A 20,568-nucleotide genomic window follows, 5' to 3' on the forward strand; every position below is an offset into this window, starting at 1 on the left:
ATGTGGTGTAATGTGATGCTTTCTGTACATGCCCAGTTTCATTCATGAGATTAAACTGGGCAGTCTTACTAGTGCATATCTAATATACCTGTTTATGTAATGTTTAAAGAATATTATGAAATTACCAGAAACAAGGGACCCCAAACTGTAGTGTTCGTCAGAACTTCCCCGCAATGGTACCTGGCATAGTAGACCTACATATTCAGTTTGAGTTCACCCTTTCACAATCACTCGACATAATTTTAGGGAAGTTTGAGTCTCAGGTGCTCAGAGGATGAGGACCACTTAGGTTCAGTTTGGCTGTTTTCTTTCAATTTATAATTTATCCCAGAGGCATTTCTTAGAATAGCTTCTCACTTCTGATGTGTGTAATGATGGGTGAGTTTGGGGCTCTGAATTAGAGCTGAATTGACCTTGTAGTTTTATCTTCTTTTGAAGTTGTAAAGGATACAGGTGTGTTCATTTCTGGGCTCCAGTGCCATAATGAATGGAAATTAGCTTCACCTGGAGTTAATTGGCTAGTCTTGAATGCCGGTGAGCCAAGTACAGCAATACATTGACCGTCTTTTTATAGAGTCAAAGCTTTTGACCTCTAACAAGTCACTTAAGTTCTCTCAACCTGAGTTTCTTCATCTGTTAAGTGAGAATTGGATTGTAAATTAAGGAACCCCTCCCAGTCTGCATCTGGGGATCAAACCCAGGGCCTTCCATTGAACATCCCAAGCCTTTTTTATGTTTTTTGTTGTGAGACAGATTCTAAGTTGTCCGGGATGTGCTTGAACTTCCAATTCTCCTGCCTCAGCCTCGCAGAATGGTAGAATTACAGGATTATTTTTTAGTCTAAATTTCCGTAATTTAAAGTACTCCTGGGCTTCATAACTAAATCCTTTGATTGAAAATATTAATGGTTGGGCCAGGGATTTAGCTCAGTGGTTCCGGCGCCTGCCTTGCAAGCGCAAGTTCTCCAGTTCAATCCCTGGTACCAAAAAAAAAAAAAAAAAAAGAAAGAAAGAAAATATTAATGGTTTTATAATAACCAGGCGAATTGGTGACTTTTAGCATGCTTGATAGGGTGAAGACCATATCCTTTCCTTTATATGATAATATTTTTAAAAAGATAATTCCCTGTAAGTTCTGCCTTTTATATAGATCTCTCTTTGAAAGATTAGTTTTATTTGTATTAGTTTTGTTTGTCATGTAAGAAGCTGTGGGCTTGAAAGAAAAGATTTCTCAGTAGCCTTCAAATTGTAGTTGTTGGCTTTTATATGTATTTATATATAAATATACTCCAAACAGTGAGGTCTTTAAACCTCAGATCAGTTGATAACTGTTTAATATAGTTTGGTTTGCATGAAATGTTCATTTTTTTTCATTTAAATTGGTCTGAAAGAGGTCACATCAGCCAGATTATTCTTTCTCTGATTTACTTTTAAGCCTGTAGTTGCTATAAATTAGTAATTAATGTCTACTTTAACGGGGAAGAATAAAATTCATATTCTATATAGAGAGAGTACGATCTCGGGAACTTGTCAGTTTTTTTCTCCCTTCTCTTCTGGAGTGCTAACTTGTTATATACTGGAAAATAGCAACAGGTAACAGAATACTTTTTTAAGGTTGGCAGAGTTCAGATTGATATCTAAAGAGTAAAATGCTTTAAAAAGTCAACTTTAATCCCCAACAAGGCATGGTAGTTACTGGCCTACAAGTCACAGGTCACTTGGCCACAATGTTTAAATAACAAGGGACAGTCTTGCCTGGTGTTGCTGGTATGATTGATGGAAGGCACCATAGGGAGTGACAGGAAGAGCAGATGTCGCCTCAGTGTCTCCAGTCGACTACTAATACTTGTGCTGCTTTGCATCCTTCATGGAGCATGGTAACAAACTTGGAAATATAGCTGCTTGAAGTTATAGAATGGTTTTTATCAGTGTTTCACATACCAGCTGTTACATGCATAGACCGCTGAGCATTGTGTGCCCACAGTGCATTCTATTGAGTAGTAATATTGTCCTAAGAAAGCTTCTATTGAGTACTTATGTGCCAATACCATGCCAAGTGTTTCACACATCTAATACTGTTTACTCATCCCACAGCCCTAAGGAGCAGGATGGGAGAGGATGTGGAGGCTTAGGGGCCTGAGTAAGTTGCCTGAGGTGATTATGCAGTGGTGGAGCTGGGATGTGACCCAGGTTTGGTGGACTGCAGAATCAAAACATTTAATTCTGCACTGTGATAAACTGCCTGATCTGCTAATTTCCCAAATTAACTCACAGACCAGTGGTTTTCAACTTTTTGAGGGACCTCAGTTCCCCTCTTAAAATCTGTGAGATGCTACACACTAATGTCTTTTCTCTACCCTTTATCTTCGATTAGCACCAAAAAATGGGTACAGATCAGAAACTCTGGTTATAGTTCCAGAGACTTCATGGACCAGCTTAAAGTCCCTCAATCATTTTAGATAGATTACTGTTCTTAAAAGTGGACTTAAGCTTCATTAAGAACACTCTTTTTTTTATTTTTTAAACTAGTGGGTAGGAAAGGCCCAGGTATTTTAAAGGTGGACTTACACACTGTGTTATAAATTATTTCGTTAAACCTTTGAATTGGAAGGTTCTACTTCACTGGGAACACAACCTTAGGTGCCACATTAAAAACATTTAGAAGTCAAGGACTGAGATGGGTAACCCTTTGAATCCTTTCCAGGCTTGGCATTCAGTCTGTGCTCCCATCTTTAGGACCTAGCAGAATTTCATTAGGTTTTTTCCAAGGTTTGTGCAGTTTTCTTCCTTTTGAGCCTCATACCAGGTAATGGATGAATGAATGTTTCCTGCCTTTACCCCTCTTCTTCCTAGACCAAGCTTCTTAACCTTTGGTGGGCATCAGAATCAAAGGCCCCATTTCCAGAGTTTCTGATTCCGAGATCCCTAGCAAAGACCAGGAATTTACATTTCTAACAAATTCCTGGGTCATAGGGATCCAAGGGCCACATCTTGAGAGCTACTCTTCTACCCTGCTTTCTACCCTAGAATATTTCTGTTTTAGGCCTACAAACTTGAAACCTACAGAAATCTGATCATTTTTCTCTTAGGGTAAGCTTTGTATGGTGACTTTCTGAAACATACACAGTATCTGTTTGACTTGTATTTTCTTGGTAAATAATTTTGTCCTTGTTAATAAAAAGTCAAAACGTATGCACAATATATAGAAGAGACATGCTTTACCAAAATCAGACCCTGCCCCTGCAGGCACATTACTGGAGGACTTGGCACCTTTGGAGTAGGATATACACTTTAGTGAACTGTATTTCCATCAAGGCCCCTAAAGGCAGAAATTTTGAATGGAGAGCCAGGCCAGTTGGAGCACTCTTGCTCCAGGCTCTCTGAACTTGAGAGGGACTACCTACCCGTGCTGAGCGCATTTGAAGTCATGCTCGCCTACACGTTTGGGAAACGTTGGCCATCAGCTGTTTTACTGTCACTCTGAGCGTGGTGGTAGTATTTCCTACCCCTTTTCTCTTTCTTGTGTGCATCCATAGGAAGAGAGAATTGGACCAAGTAGTTTACTCTTTTTAGATGCGTTTATGCTGAAGACAACTTGATTAGCATGATAGGATATTATTCTGAGAAGTCACCTGAGAATTCCTGAGCCGAGTGGAATACTAATGTAGCAGTGTAACATTTCTGCTCTACCTAGACTGTACTTGATAATGAAGTAGTCCATCAGTGCCTGGACCTGTGTCTGAACTGCTTTTTTTTTTTTTTTTTTTTTAAAGACAGGGTCATGCTATATAGTTCAGGCTGGCCTTGAACTCATGGCAGTCCTCCTGTCTCAGCCTCCTGAGTTCTGGGAGTATAGATGTGCAACCCCACACCTGGCAGATTTTTAAATTATTTTGCAGTCGGGCCTCACTGCTCAAGCAGTCCCCCTGCCTCAGCTTCCCAGTTGGCTGGGAGTACCACCACACCTGGTTTGGACTTTTGTAGATAAAAACTTGAATACAGAAACCAAGTTATAGTGAAGAGACATCTGCCCGTAGACAGAGACATCACTCATACCCACAGTTGCATTTGTACACCATAGACAACTGTGTACGAATCCATCTTGGGTGATTTGATATGCTTCTGCCTGTTTTGTGTGAGTTATTGTCCAAAGGGCCGAGAGCTTTAGTGTCCAGGCCATATGTCACACACTGGTTTTCCAAAAGTCTGAATATTCAGCTGACAGTTTTATCCAAAGTACTCATTAAAAGCATTTTAGGCACCCACCACTAGCACAGTGTTTGTTAAAGGTGTGTGTCGCTCTTAGACCTCCAAAGCTCATAGTGTGTCTTGCCTTGGGCATAGATTTGTGAAAAAAATAGGGTGGGTTCTGCTAATGTCAGCTCCCTGTGGCAGTTAGGCTGGAAGTCCTGTGTCATCCCCAGGCATATAAACCATCCACCTGTAAACACCAAGAGAATGAAATACATGAAGATGAACTGTGACAACAAATCAAAGATCTTGTTTAATAGCAGAGCCCTCATCTTCCTTAAATCTGCTTTTTGTTTTTATTCAAAAAGACTGCTCGTAGTAGTAAAGTTACAGTGCCACATGTAGATGAGAACACAGCTTTTGAGTCAGATATCAAGGAAGGAAAAAGGTAGAACTGGGGCCGTGCTTCTCTTTTTATTTGGTGTTTGAAGATAAGAAGGTGAACTGATGTTGCTGTCATGTTTTGACAGGTGTTTCCATCCATGCCCCTCTCTGCCACGCAGGAGGTTCATGAGGCACTTCTCACTTTACTGACCTGAAAGACGAGTGCACCCGCAAGGCAGGGGTTAAGTAAATAAGTAAATCAACATCTAGAAATATAAATTACCGTAGGCAGCCTGTTTGGTGTCTGTTTGACATAGACTGGAAAACTGATGCTGAGTCAGTCTCATGGCCCTTTTTTTGGTGCAGTGATAGAGAAGTTGTAACGTTGTACATTGGACAGAAACCACTCTTGATTTCCCATGGCCGTGCCTTCATCTAGGACAGTGATCTTGGCTACACAGGCTGCAAGATCTCATCTTGGGTATATCCTAATCTTACTCTTGCGTTAGATATTCTTTATTTTTAGGTAAAAGATCAACTAGGATCAATTGCAAGAGAAAGTCAGTGTGACTTGCAGGTCAGTCCGTTTTAGGGTTCAGAAAGGGTGAGCCCCGTACCAATTCTGCCCTCTGACTTGGTAGACCCGGGTGGCCAGGGAGCATTCCCAGCCTGCAGGCTTTGGCCTGCAGCGCTCCTCACATGCTCGGAGGGCCGCTGAGGACCATGGCATAGATGCCCAGATGTGTTCCATGTGGAGCTGTAGTTACCCTGCCATCTGAGCGAGCGACTGTTACAATTGCTCAGTTCTCTCTCTTGACTTTGGCCACTGTCTGTGTTCCAGAGCGTGTTTCAAGTGCTAGGTGCAATTAGGTGCATATAGTGCATGAGGCCCAGCTTCCTGCTATCTCTTCTCCCCAGGAATGGCTGTCAAAGAGTTTGATGAGGTCTTGGGGATCTCTTGTGTGCCAGGTGCCAGGATAGGTACGGGTACCCTAACCCGAAGGCCTTGTCCTCATGGAGCTTACATCCGTGGCCAGACTGTACCTAAACATTGTTTGAAGGGCCAGTATTTTAAGAGCAAACTGGATACACACACACACACACACACACACACACACACACACACACACTCATTTAACATGGATGATTAGGTAATTTGGACAGAAAGTAGGGTAAAGGGGGAAGAAAATCGAGAAAGAGCTGTTGGCGAATATTTTATGCCTGTCATGTGGATGCATTAGACTTAGTGCTGCTTGAAAGCAGCATTAGGCTTTGTACATTTATTTGAGAAGTATTTTAACTGCTAACCACTCAGCCAACAAGTAAGTGCCAGGCACTGGTAGCTGCTAGAGATAGAGCACTGAATAAACTAGGCTTTTCCTTCTGAAACTTCTAGTGAGTGAGACAGTTCAGTGATTAATTATACTTATTTAATTGGGGTGTGGAGAGTGACACAAAGAAGTACAGGCTTCTAAGTGCCTCTGTCAGGGCCCTGGCCCTGAAATGAGGCCTCGGAAGGCTACCCGTAGGCTTGTTAGATGGAGACCTTAGGGTGGGGAGTCCCTGGAGGGAAGCAGGGCCGAGTCTCAGGCACAGGGTGGGGGATTGAGACAGGGACACTGGGGCTGGCTGGGAAGCTGAAAGGGTCCCGAGGCAGGGCGGGACGGGAGTGTGGTCTGAGAAGAGGTGCAGAACTGCTGAGTGCTGTGCACCTCTCACTGTCCTTGCCACAGAGGACCTGGGGAGAAGGCGTCTCCTCATCACACCCCTGCCTGGCTTTAGGGGGTTGATGCTGCTGTTATTCCCACTTGAAGTGGAAGGTGACTCGAGGTCAGACATTAGAGACTTAAGATAGTAGCTCTCAGTGACACAGCTAAGTGCCAGAGGTTGGATTTCGACTCAGACCTTGTTCCAGAGCAGCTTCTGCCCACTCCTTGATAACTCACAGTTAACAAAAGGCAGAGGTTACAAGTTCAGCAAAATATAAAGAATTTTTCAGCCATCAGCCACTCTGAAATGCAGATGAGGAGGGGCATGTGCTCCCTGTGGTTTAAGTGTTCATTCCGGTGGAAACCAGGGGCCACCTGTCAGAGATACTGTAAGTGGGGGGGAATTGTACCTGGTGGACCCTGGGCTCCCTTCCTACGCGGACTGGGTTTTGCTGCATTGTAAGACTGTCATGTACATACATGTCTTGTGTGTTTTCCTTCCAGTGATCATGAAAGACACCAGGTTGAGAAGACTGGAAACTAAAGTCCCAGTTATTCCCCGAACAGGTAAGGTATGCTGTCAGTCCCATGGCTGGGGAAAGATGAGAGGGAATGTCTCACCCTGTCCATAACATTTATGATTATAGGGACCTATCAGGAACTGGATGTCTGTAACTTATGTAATTATTAAAATTACTGGCGATTTATTAATTGCTATGCACCGCTAAGTGCAACATCTGCATCACCTCTTGTCTTCTGGTTCATGCTTTTGATGTGTCCCCCACCACAGGGTTTGAAGGTCTTACGCAGTTTCCTAAGGGCATTTAGCTAGTTCCTGGTAGACCTGTAATGCAGATCAGTTATGTGTAGCAGCAAAGTGATTTTTAACCCCTGATTAAATTGCCGTGTGTGTAGTAGAGCAAGTCCTTGAACGTGTGAGGTTCTCATCCTTGGCTGGGTCTTGGAAATCCACTTAGGTTCATACAAACAAGTCAGCATGATATCTGGGCTCTGCCTCTTAACCTGCTGTGGAGTGGAGCGTGGTCTCCAGGTAATGCTGATGTCCATCCTTGGTCGAGAACTCTGAATTAACTAGTGAGCATTTACACCTTACTGTGGCTGTGTTTATTAGCAGTCTTAAGTTAGTTTGGGAGATAAATTATATACTTTAGTAAGTTTTGGGAATTGAAGAATTCTCGGAGTCCCAGAATATAACTGTCATAAAAACTGAGGCTTTGGCATTTCAGAGATCTGAATTTAGTCTTGGCGATCTAACCGATCAGCAAGCTGTCATTTTGAGTTTAGCATCGAGAAAGTGTGGGTGGTGAAGGTGTGTAGGGGAGATGAGGAGGTGTTTGCTCTACTGTCCTTATATACCAGCTGCTAATTTGTTTCATTTCATGCCTCAGTGACTGCTATGTATTGTGCTGTCCCTTTATGCCTTCCTATGTCATAAAAGCATATAAAATGATGTCACAGTTTTTGCCTTAAAGATCCACACTGGTTCATAAACAGACACTACAGATTATAGATGATCGAGAAGGTGAAATATTGTTCCCATAAGTGGGAGAAAGCTTCTTAAGCTTGCCTTTTCATTTTCAATTTTCTTATGTATACTTCATCACATCCTTTTTAGAAGTTCACTGAATATGGACTTGAACCCAGAGTCAGATGGTCAAATCATTGATGCCCAGTCAGAATGTCAACATTATAAAATGTAAATTCTGGGATACAAAAATAAAGCTCAAATTCTATTAAATATTTTCTATGATTGGAGTTGTGTTACATTTCATTTTATTTATATGTTTGTTTTTTTGAGATAGGGCTTGCTACGCAGTTCAGGATGCCTTGAACTTATTATGTAGCCCCAGGCTGGCCTCAGACTCACAGGGGATACTCCTGCCTCAGCCTCCTGAGTGGTGGTATTACAGGTGTGCACCACCATGTCCAGCTTGTGTTACATTTTAATAGTTAGATTTTAAAACTTGAAAGTTGTAGTGTAGGAGAAGCGCTTTGTGAACACTGTTAGCTGTTAGGTTGCCCTATAGTCACCGTGTTATCTGTGTGTGATTCTCTCTGTCTAGCGAGCATCACCCATCATCAACCAAAGCAGTGTTCAGGGAAGTTTCTCGTGTATGATTTTGTAGAAGGAGCCTTCTACCTGAGATGCACAGCCTAGAAGCCCTCAGAAAGCCTCATCTTCAAGTTCTAAGACTTGCTGGCAACATATAGCAATTGTTTTGACAAGTTGTTGGTGAATGTTCAACCTCCATAGACTCAAAACTGTAAGAAACTGCCTTGACCATTTCTGTAAAGCCTCTTTTGAAATTTGATTGGTGAATACAAAATATGTCTGAGAATTTCATTTTTTCCTTGACATTGTTTACTTTAACTCTTTATAATCACTATTGTTTTGTTTGCTTCCCCCACCCCATGCTGGCGATAGAACCAGGGTCTCGTTCGTACTGAGCAAGTGCTCTACTGCCCACTCACACCCCTACCTCTTTTTATTTTATTTTTTATTTTTGTTTTTTGAGGTAGGGTCTCACCATGTAGTTCAGATTGACCTTGAACTCACCATGTAGCCCAGGTTGGTCTCAAACTTGTGGAAAACCTCCTGCCTGAGCCTCCTGAGTACTGGGGTTACATATGTGTGCCACCAGGCCCAGCTGGCCCTTTTTATATTCTTTATGTTTGGTTTAAAGGTGACTTATGGATATTGTTTATTGTAATTATGGATTTTTATGTACTTTATTCATATAAATTGAAGTGAAAGGGTTGACATTTTATTTTAAATTCATTCTCACAAAATGTGAAGTACTCCCAAATGTGACTTTTTCTTGAAAGACTACAAAGTCAGTGTAGTTCTTAAAGGTAATTTGGTTTGTAATAAATACTGCAGAACAATTCTATGAAAGTTAGAATTACTGTAAAGTGTTATTTAGTTTCTGTTATGTAGTTGAGTTAAATTGTTACAAACACTAATTTGTAAGGCTATCTAGTTAAATTACTCTTAATAGTTATGTTACTAATATATTTAATTAGTTGAAAGTTCTTAGTTGTTTTTGAGTATAAAAACTACTCATAGCATTAATGGAAGCTTTTACTTTCCATGACTTTTTTTTAGGTACCGGGATTGATCTCGGGTCCTTGCGCTTGTGCAGCAGCCGGCGAAACCACTGAGCTAAATCCCCAGCCCAACTTTCCTAACAAGCATACATTTTAGACTTCATAAGCTGGTAGAATTTCAACTTAGGAGATACACAATGTGGATATTTCATCTTGAATGTTTTACCTCTCCTCAAAGGTGAATGTTCAGAGTCCAGGGATTTAGCTCAGTGGTGCCCGCCTGCCTCAACAGCGCAAGGTCCTGAGTTCGATCCCTGGTACCAAAAAAAAGTGAATGTTCAAATGTTAACTTACTGTTAAATATCCTAAATATATTCTTTGTTGACATTACTGATATCTTGTAGATAGGTAGAATGGTAGCATCATGAACATATAATTACCACACACACGAGGCCATGAGGTCAGGGGTGCCAGAAATGCTGCTGAGTTAGCGGTTGACACCTCAGCCTTCGGGCTTTCCACAGACCAAGGCCAAAGCTGGACGTCAGAGTTTGGATGAGTGTGGAGACTGAAATGGAACTACTAAATCTGCTCTCCATGCCTGCTGAGGGGATGATTGTTCTCCGTGGTAAACTGTGGTGGCCAGTTGGAGAGTGTGAACTTGGTTCAGATTCCTCATGATTAGAGAGGAACTTTTATTCAGAGAAGGAGACTGATAGTCCTCACCCCTGTGCTTTTAGATCAGGGGATGGGTGGAGGCCACTCAGGGCAATGTTCTGACCAGACCTAAAAGACAGGCATGCAGGATATGTGAGAGGAGCATTCCAGGCCAAGAGAGCAGCGGGTGTAAGGGCCCTGGGCAGGGACCAGTTTTCATGGTTTTAGGAACAGGGAAGGGAGGCAGAGGGAGGCTGAGGAGCTACTAACTGGCTGGGTCATGAGCGGGTTTGGCTCTTATTAGCTAATCTTAAATGGGGGAGTGTGGGATTCTGATTTCCAGATTTCATAGTTTCCTGTGGTTGTTTGATAAATGAATTTCAGAGAGTGTGAATACAACAGGGAGAGTGAGGGAGGCTTCTGCTCTCTTCAAAGAGAGAATTGGTGAAGGCCTGGCCTGGGGTGGTTGCAAGGAGATAGCAAAATGAATGGGTTTGCTGTGGACTAAATATGGAGGTGGGAGCTCCACCTGAGTGTTTGCTTTAGACTCATGATAGTGCTTTTTGCTTCTTCAAATTTTTTGTTTATTTATTTTTGAGATAGGGCCTCAGTCTATGGGTCAGGCTGGCCTTGAACGCTCAGCGATCCCCCTGCCTCAGCTTCCTGAGTGCTGGGATTACAGGCATGCGCCATGACACTCTGCTCTGGTAGTGTCTTTCATTGCAACCTGGAAGACTAGCAGAGCAACAGGTTTTGGAATGGGAGTGAGTGGGTATTGAAGCCTATGACTCCTTAATGTGAATAGTATCATCTGTAGCACTGTAGTGTGGCCTGCAGCCCCCAGAGGGTTATTAGATGAAATGGAATTGTCCTTAGTGTGTAGGGTAGAGATGCCTTTCTGTGCTCTTTTCTGTAGAGGGTTCCTTCCATAACATAAGAGACATCATGGCTTTAAGTGGCTGTTTCGGGCATCTGTAGTGCTTACCTAAGCTGTAAGGTGTGTGTGTTTAATAAGTGTAAGTCTTGTCCACCACTACCCAAGTCCAGGCCGAGCTGCTGCCTTCCCTCCTTTGTGCACCTTCTGGCCATGGCCACTTTGCTGCTAGTGCATGTGTATTTCATCATTGCACGTCTTAAGTCTATCCCCCCTACCGAGTACCCTGCACTCAGGAACCCTGAAGAAATACTTGAATGAGTTTAAAAAAGAGGGGTGTTTCAGTCATGGGACCACTTCCAAAAGCAAGGAGTGCTTTTCAGAATGTCAGTTTCTTACATGAAGAATCTCACAAAACCCCATGATTTGTGTATTTCCTAGGGACTAAAAAATACGGTTAAAAAGTACAATTTTAGAAACATTGGGAAAAGTTACTGCCAAAATATTATAATGTGTTTTAGAATAAAACCTTAGTTTTGCTTTTTATAAACTACTTGGAAGGAGTAGGCTCCAGAAGCCAGACTTTGCACCGAAATTACATTTATAAGCTGAAAAATGAGCTCGGTAGCCCAAGCTGACTATCCCTGACCATGGCGGAGTGTATTGGACAGGCGCCTTCTTTGTGTAAAATGGAGCCCCTGTCACTCTGCTCTGGGGCAGCCAGATCTCACACCACTGTCTTCTGCAGGCATAGGAGACAGGCTCAGTCTTACTGGACTAAAGGTAGGAAAGTAGCAATTTTATTGGAATATGTGAAAACAAACTCGGAAACAGGATACATCTGTGAACTGGATTCTTGGTCACTAATTGAGAATCATTTGTGATTTACCCGGAATAAAATAAATGCAAGAATTTGCTAGGTAAATATGCTCTTGAAAAGTTGTCTTGAAAGTGTGGCCCAAAGAGTTTTACTAATTTTTTTTATGATAACATACAGGTAGGAGTAAGTGAGTGAGTTTTTACCAGGTATTGCGTGTGCTAAGCTTTGCATTCTTATTACCTCATCCTCTCCATGAGCAATAAAGCCTGATAGGTTGGTATTATCTTAACTTATAAGTTTAATACAACTCGTAATAAGATGTAGTTTGTTTCTGTTTTCAGGCCATAAAGATTCTTACATTTGTGGTCCCACACTGTGGAGTCCTTTGAAATTGACTTTCCTTGTGGTTTACCTGTAAGATTTGTACTTACAGGTATGGTCTGGCAACTTCCTACATTATGATTTGTTACTGAAAATGCATTTAAACACTGTAGATGATTCTTTTGCCGAACGAACCTCTGATTCACCAATAGCCAAGTCAGTGAGTGTCAGCAGGTATAATTAAAAGGGAGTGCAGTGAGCTAACACCGGGCAACTCGTAGGTCGTTGCTAGTTTGGCACCCTTACAGAAGAACCCTAACTTTTTAGCGAGACTTTCCTGTCACTAGTGTTTCTCAAACAGGCCTGATTATCACCTATTTAAGAATCACGTGGGGTTCTCACTGAAATATAGATACCAGCCAGGCACGCTACACCCCGTAATCCTAGCACTCTGGGAGGCTGAGGTCCAAGGAGGATGCAAGTTCAAGCTGAGCTGAGGCAACTTAGTAACTTAGGAACATACTGTCCCAAAAAACAAAACAAAACAAACAAAACTGCATTTGTTGATCAATGTAAAGGCCCTGGGTTCAGTCGCTAATACTTGAGGGGAAAAAAGCCTGAGCCCAAAATTGAGTTTTGGAATGGGCCAAGGAAATTCCATTTCTAACAGGAATTCCCAGTGATTTTGATGCACACGAAAACTTAAGAACTACTTTCGCTAACTAAACAAGAGCAAATAGGAATATACCTTAATGCCATACATAATCATTGGCCGGGGAATTGGGCTGTTCAAGTTATACTTTACCATTTCACCTTGGCAAAATTATCCTTTTTGGGTGTCCATATTCCCGTTTGTAAAGTAAGGATGATGCCTGCTTAGCTCATAGCATTTGCTGTGATGGTCAAAGTCACAGGTTAGCTGTATGTCATGTTCCCAGGCTTTGGGCTTTGGAGTTAGGCAGAACTGGGCTCAGTTTTCAGTCCCCCCACCCTGCTTTTGTCTCTTGCTTGCTCTGAGATCCAGAGCCAAGGGCTTAATGTTGGTTTCTTTTCCTGCATACAGTGTGGACAGAAATGAAAACCACAAGGTAGTAGCATAAGGTGTAGATGCACTGATGGTTGTAGTGCCAGGCTTATAAATGGTAGCTATTATTCCTTAATTTAAAAGTACAGCTTTAGAGTCCAGAGTGGAGGAAAAAATCATAAATGAGCACAGTAACACTTGAGGAACAAGCTACTTTTATACATAAAGACAGATCAACTGCTCCACTGCCAAGAAGAGCTGGAGCTGATACATTGAAGGTTTGCTCTACTGGTTCCCGTCTGTATCTGTAGCCAGTGGCTTTTGGGTATCTGGTAGGTTTCTGGGAGAAGCGAGTACGCCATGAACAAGTGATCCTCGGTTCACACCAGCTGTTGGGCTGAACAAACCTGTGGCCTAACCAGGTATTCTAACTTTTAGACATTGATGGGATTGGGACAAGGAAAATATTGTGCTTCTAGTTCTTTTTGATCAGTGATTTGAATCATAAACAATCTTTTTGTAAAATTTAATTTTATTGGTACATTTTAGGTATACAGTGACATTCATCATTGGAAATTTGCACCTTCATGTAATCTCTCTTGGTTCTTATTTTTCCCCCTTCCCCTGCCCTCACTTCAACCCCTCCACCCCTCCCTATTTACAAAGACTTTGTTTCCATTTTTTCATTTTCTCATATTCCATTCCCTTCTTTCATTTCCTCCACCCCTCCCACTTCCCCTTCCCCTTTGCCCCTTTTCTTCCTATTTCACATTATCTATTATACCTTTTAGTCCTGATTTACACTTTCAGTTTCTCACACTAGAGAAACTATTCGGTATTTACAGATGTGTGTCCTATTTATTTCACTTAAGAGTATTGCCTCAATGTGCATCCATTTAGCAATAGATGTCTCTGATTTCTCATTTTTTATGGCTGAGTAGTACTCCATTTTATTAAAAAACCACATTTTCTTTATCCAGTCTCCAGTTGATGGGCACTTGGGCTGTTTCCAAGTTTTAGCTATTACAAACTGTGCTGCTATGAACATGGGTGCACGTATATCACTGTGGTATGATTCTTTTAATTCTTTGGGGAAGATACCCAGCAGGGGAATAGTGGGGTCAAATGGAACTTCCAGTCCTAACTCTTTGAGGTATCTCCATACTGATTTCCACAGTGGTTGCACCAGTCTACACTCCCACCAACAATGGAGTAGGGTTCTTCTTTCCCCCACAGCCCCACCAGCATTTGTTATTGGTTGATTTCTTGGTAGCAGCCATTCTTCCTGGGGTGAGGTGGAATCTCAGCATTATTTTCATTTGCATCTTTCAAATGACCAGTAATGTTGAACATTTTTTCATGTGTTTATTTGCTGTTTCTACTTCTTTGTCTGAGAAATGTCTGTTCATTTCAGATGCCCATTTTTGGATTGGGTCTTTAAATTCGGGAGGTCTGATTTCTTTTAAAGATCTTTATAGATTCTAGATAGTAGACCTTTGAGGAAGAGCAGGTGAAAATTTTTTCCCACATTGTGGGTTGTTTCTTCATTCTGTTGGTGGTTTCTCTTGCTGTCCAGAAGCTTTTTAATAAGAAAAAGATTCCACTTGTTGATTGTTTGTGCTAGTTCACAGGCAACTGAGGTTTTGTTCATAAAATCTTTTCTTACACCAATGTCTTCAAGAGTTCTGCCTAACCTCTGTTCCAGGTGATTCAGCATTTCTGTTTTAATATTTAGATCTTTAATCCATTTCAATTTTACTTTAGTGCACGGTGAGAGATACAGTTCTAGTTTTAATCTTTGGCAAGTTGAAACCCAATTTTTCCAGCACCATTTATTAAAGAGGTTATCTTCCTCCAGTGAGGGTATTTGGCTCCTTTGTCAAAGATGAGGTGGCTGAGTGTGTCTGGAGTTGTTTCTGCATCTTCTAATCTGTTCCACTGGTTGTCAGGTCTGTTTCTTTACCAGCACCATTCTGTTTTTATCACAATAGCTTTGTAGTATAGTTTCAAGTTTAGGGTTTTAATATCCCCTGCTATGTCTCTGTTACCTAGAATTGCTTTTGCTATTCTGGGTCTCTTCTTATTCCAAATAAATTTTTGGATTGTTTTCTCAAGGTCCATGAAGTATGCTGCTGGGATTTCATTTGGGATTGCATTGAATCTATACAGCAGTTTTGGAAATATGGCCATTTTCACTATGTTGATCCTTCCTACCCAAGACCAGGGGATGTCTTTCCATTTTCTGATACCGTCTTCAATCTCTCTTTTCAGTGTGTTATAGTTTTCAGAGAAGAGGTCCTTGATTTCTTTAGTTAGGTTGATTCCTAGGTATTTCTGTTTTTTGGGTGCTATTGTGAAAGGAATTGTTTGCCCTATTTCTCTCTTAGTGAGTCTGTTGTTTGTGTAGAGGAAAGCTTTTTATTTTTGTGTGTTGTCCTTGTATCAGCTGCTTTACTGAATTTGGGTATTAAGTCTAGAAGACTTTTGGTGGAGTTCTTGGGATCTTCTGTATAGAGTATCATGTCATCTGCAAATAATGACAGTTTGACTTTTTCGTTTCCAGTCTTTATTCCTTTTATTTCTTTTTCTTGTCTAATTGCCGTGGCCAATGTTTCCAAAACTATGTTGAACAGGAGTCGTAATAGTGGACATCCTTGTCTTGTTCCTGATTTTATTGTGAAGGATTTCAGTTTTTGACCATTTAGTATGATATTGGCTGTTGGTTTTTCATAGATGGCTTTTATCAGATTGAGGTAGAGACCATCTGTTCCAATTTTTTGTAGGGTTTTTATCATGAATTCCTGTTGGATTTTGTCAAATGCTTTTTCTGCATCTATTGAGATGGTCATATGGTTTTTGTCCTTGGCTGTATTGATGTAGTGTATTACATTGATTGATTTGCTTATGTTGAACCATCCCTGCATCCTTGGCATGAATCCCACTTGGTCAGGGTGTATGATCTTCTTGATGATCTTCTGCATTCTATTTGCCAGTACCTTATTGAGGATTTTTGCATCTATGTTCATTAGTAAAATTGGTCTATAGTTCTCTTTTTTGATTGGGTCTTTCTCTGCTTTGGGGATCAAGGTGATGCTTGCTTCCAGGAATGAATTTGGGAGTATTGCTTCCCTTTCAATTTCATTGAAGAGTTTAAACAGTAGTGGCAGTAGTTCCTCTCTAAAAGTCTTGTAGAATTCAGCAGTGAAGCCATCAGGACCCGGGCTTTTCATAGTTGGTAAGTTTTTAATTATGTTTTCAGTTTCATTGGTTGATATTGAGTTGTTTAGAATTTTTAGGTCTTCTTCATTCAACTTTGGTAATTCATATGTATCTAGGAATCTGTCCATTTCTTCTGTGTTTTCTGTCTTATTGGCATATAGGTTCTGGAAGTAGGTATTGCTGATCTTCTGGATTTCTTCTGGGTCCATTGTAATTTCATCCTTTTCATTCCTAATTGCATGAATTTGGGCCTTTTCTTTCCTTTTTCTGATAAAGTTGGCTAAATGTTTGTCAATTTTGTTGATTCTTTCGAAGAACCAACTCTTGGCTTCATTGATTTTTTTGTATCGTTCTCTTAGTCTCCATTGCATTGATTTCTGCTCTGATCTGTATAATTTCTTCCCTTGTGTGAGCTTTGGGTTTGTCCTGCTCTTCTTTTTCTAGAAGCTTGAGGTTCAGCATCAGGTTGTTTAATTGGGCTTGCTCTGTTTTCCTCATATGAGTATTCAGTGCTATGAATTTCCCTCGTAAGACTGCTTTCATTGTGTCTCATAGATTCCGATATGTTATATTGGCATTGTCATTTAATTGAAGGAACTGTCTGATTTCATTTAAAAAAATTTTTTTTTTCTGATTCTTTAATTTCCTCTGTGACCCATTGATTATTCAGAAGTGTGTTGTTCAGTTTCCATGTGTTTCATAAACAATCTTAGCTGGAACCCAAGATAAAGTCAGAAGTAGAAATAAAACTTAGTGCTGAGGGGCCGGGGATATAGCTCAGTGCTTTCGCTGCCTACTATGCAAGCGCAAGGGCCTGAGTTCGATCCCCGATACCAGAAAAAAGAAAACAAACAAACAAAACTTTGTGCTGAGCTGCTGTGGTGACCGGTTTTGAATGGTATCAGTGTTGGAGGGTCCTTTCTGTTGCATCCCTTAGACCTCCTCTTGCTTTGTAAAGTTATCAGAGATGGAGTTATTCATGTGCCCTATCTTTATCAGCAGAGTTGTGGCCAAATTTTCACTGTTATTGAACACTTGCAGGTTGATTTATTTAATTTACTCGGGGGGGGGGCGATACTGGGGATGGAACCCAGGGCCTTGGCACTGAGCTACATCCCTATCCCTTTTTAGGTTTTATTTTGAAACAAGGTCTCACTAAGACACTGAATTGCCCTGGCTGGGCTCCGACTTGCGACGCTCCTGCCTCAGACTCCTAGAGTGCAGGGTTACAGGCCTGTGCCATCACAGCTATTTTGTGGGGAGAAACAGAGCCATTGCTCACACCATCCATCTTCCTTTTTTGTAGTCTGGTAGTGGCCCTAATGAAGAGCTGTCTGAACCTTTAATGCAAGTCCTGGAGCCAGCACAGCATAGTGGTGCGAGAGAATGGCCCAGCCAGGGAATGTCGGGGAGCTGCTCTCCATGCTGGATTCTCCCACACTGGGTGTGCGTGATGATGTGATGGCTGTCTTTAAAGAGAATCTCAACTCTGGTAAGCCTGGGAGTGTTCTTTTTAACTTGTCTGCTTACAGGAAGAGGTGGACCTAGAGCTAGCTGGAATCCAGCGGACAAATGTTAGTTTTCATCTTCTGAAGAGTTTGTTGAACCACCAGAAGAGGGCATACGCTGGGGGATTCATGCTACGTGTTTTAAGCCTTCAGTTATGGAAATCAGCACGCACACAAGGATGTGACACTTACAGGGAACCCCGGGAACCCAGATGCAGACTTCCTGCCATTTTTGTTTCATCCTCCCTCACTAACTCTCTCCACAGAATTTAAAGCAAAAATGCAGACATATTATTTCATCTGTAAATCATATTGTGGTTTTTAATATGAAAAGTGATCAACTCTCTTTAGAGAAATACAGACTTAAATAGAACCGTTTTTGTGCTTACCAGGTTTACAAGTCAGTGCTGATGTGAAAAATGAGCACTGTTAGCAGGAGTATAAATTGGTGCTGAGCTGTTTTGGAGTATTTGTTGTGAAGTTAAAAGTACATATCATTTGGCCACTTAGCAGAATCTGACCTCATTATAGCCTTAAATAAGTATGGTGAAAACCTGGAGAACCAAGTATCCTTCGGTAGATGAATGGTTAAATTAATTGTGTGAAGCTCTGCAGTGGAGCCCTGGGAAGACAGTAAAAGGATGGAGTGGGTCATAGGTGCTGTCTGGGAGGCTGGCTGTGGTAAAGTGGAGAAGAAGAAACATTATATCAATATGGACAAGTTGGGAGCAGTTATGCCAGTAGGAAAGTGTTTGAAAGGACACGTTCCACACTAAGGGTGCTCATCTCTGAAGAGTGGATTGGAGTAAGTTGTAAGGAGGATTTGCACTTACTCGGGACCTTGCGAGGCAGGTGCCTGAACCACTGAGTTAAATCCCCGGCCCTCATACTCTTAATACATAACAATAAGCATGGATATTTTTATAATTAAAAATGTAGTGATAGCATTTTGTGGATAGTTAGGCAAATAAGCCTGAAATTATGGTTAACCCTAAATTTAAGCAAAAACATGATGCTTCATAAAGCTTTGGGTAGCACGTAACAAAATGTTTTCTGGATTTTGTGACAGGCAGCTACTTGAGGTAGTGTAGAATGTTAATGTTAAAGGAAGTAAGTATGTAAATTGCTTTTTTCTGTGTTTAGACCGTGGTCCTATGCTTGTAAACACATTGGTGGATTATTACCTAGAAACCAATTCTCAGCCGGTATTGCACATCCTGACTACCTTGCAAGAGCCACATGATAAGGTAACTGCTGACAGGTAGTTGGGGGCATTTGATACATCCTGCCAGTGTCAGGTAACAGCTTGAATGCAAGGCCACTGCATGGTTTGTACCGAGCTGCTCCTGACTTCTGTGTGCCACACATAATGTCACGCCCAGGTTACACAAAGGAAAATAATTTGTGGGACCTCCATTCCCAGGAAGGTTTACAAAATAAAACCTATTTCAGGGGTTTTAAAGAATCTTGCCATTTAAATAAATTTTATAATCCCAGTACTGTAATTGTATGGTAACGATTTGACCCATAAGCTACCCATTTTTAAGTGCACGCATTGAGTAGGCTTTTTAGACTTAGAGCAGTACGGGAAAAGCCCTGCTCAGATAAGTGATGTGGCACCAGGCACTTACAGGGTTCCTCTCTGTTTTTGGCTTGTGCATATTTTTGTTTGTGTTGAATAGTTAACAGTGCATTGTAATTGCAGACTAGTAAGTCCTGAGTGCATATATATATTCAAGCACTTCACTAGGATGTGAAGACCTTGCCACTGTGCTCCTTTTACAAATATACCTTTTTCCTCCCTGTACTGAGTCAAATTATAACTTCCGCTATTGCCTGATCTGTATGTGGGCCCAAATCACTCATGCTGAAAAGTTGTAGCAGTGAGTGGCTTCCAGCAGGACCCCTCACAGCTTCGATAACCTACCACAGATTTGGGGTCAGTGGTTATCGTAAGAGTGGACAGGATGTGAGGGTGTTTGATGTCATGTCCCCCCACTCTTCACTTGCACCGTGTATGATAGGTGTTATTTTTTATGAATTGCAAACTGGTGCTTCTCAGACCAAGTGCAGTCCTGTTTTGTTTGCTAACAGCTTTTGAAAATCTTGGATTTGATCTCTTTAGCAGTGTATATCAGAGGGGAGACTTGAGAGACTGAAGTCCATCATTGCTGCCTGTGTGGGGTTAGCTCCATGCATTCATGTGAGGTTCTCCCTTGTTCTTTTGCATTTTTAGCACCTTTTGGACAAAATCAATGAATATGTGGGCAAAGCCGCCACCCGTTTATCCATCCTGTCGTTGCTGGGGCATGTGGTGAGACTGCAGCCGTCGTGGAAGCATAAGCTCTCTCAAGCACCTCTCTTGCCTTCTTTACTAAAGTGTCTCAAGGTAAGATGTCTATGGGAATTTGAGTGAAATGGTGATCTCAGTGACTTCAAGCAAGCAAGCTGGATGTGAACTTTTGGAATTTAAAAACTTGTAGGTGTTTCTCTATTGTAATGTGTCTAGAGTTAATACTCAATAATTCACAGATGTGTCACCACAACTGCCAAGTATCTTTTGTCTGAGCAAATAAGGTAAAATTTCAGTCAGATGGCTTCAACATTGTGCTGCTCCCAATATCTTTGCATTCAGCATTGTCTAGGCTTCCTGCCATTAAAAATTTGTGGGATTCTCTTTTAGGAATTTCTCTTTCAGTGTAAAAATGGCTAAAGGTCTTTTTAACCATCTAGGAGCACGTTACTTCCAGTGGCAGCTATAATTAAAGCTTTGTTGATATAGGTCCTACTGAG

The 20,568-nt window shown here is 41.4% G+C and overlaps 1 protein-coding gene across 4 annotated transcripts in view; it reads left to right on the top strand.

The window, feature by feature from the left end:
- Positions 1–20,568, top strand: part of Tsc1 (TSC complex subunit 1) — a 57,548-nt gene that overhangs the window by 2,178 nt on the left and 34,802 nt on the right. For all 4 annotated transcript variants that reach the window (XM_004849048.4, XM_004849046.4, XM_004849050.4 and 1 more), the window contains exons 2-5: positions 6,788–6,850; positions 17,574–17,759; positions 18,919–19,022; positions 20,012–20,164. In XM_004849048.4, coding sequence (XP_004849105.2) covers positions 17,654–17,759; positions 18,919–19,022; positions 20,012–20,164 — 363 coding nt within the window. In that variant the 5' untranslated portion in view covers positions 6,788–6,850; positions 17,574–17,653. The remainder of the gene's footprint in view (positions 1–6,787; positions 6,851–17,573; positions 17,760–18,918; positions 19,023–20,011; positions 20,165–20,568) is intronic.

This window comes from Heterocephalus glaber, unplaced genomic scaffold (assembly GCF_053883595.1).
Source record: "Heterocephalus glaber isolate CG9 unplaced genomic scaffold, H.glaber_assembly_v1.0 deba00001479, whole genome shotgun sequence".
In the NCBI taxonomy this organism is placed as follows: Eukaryota; Metazoa; Chordata; class Mammalia; order Rodentia; family Bathyergidae; genus Heterocephalus; species Heterocephalus glaber.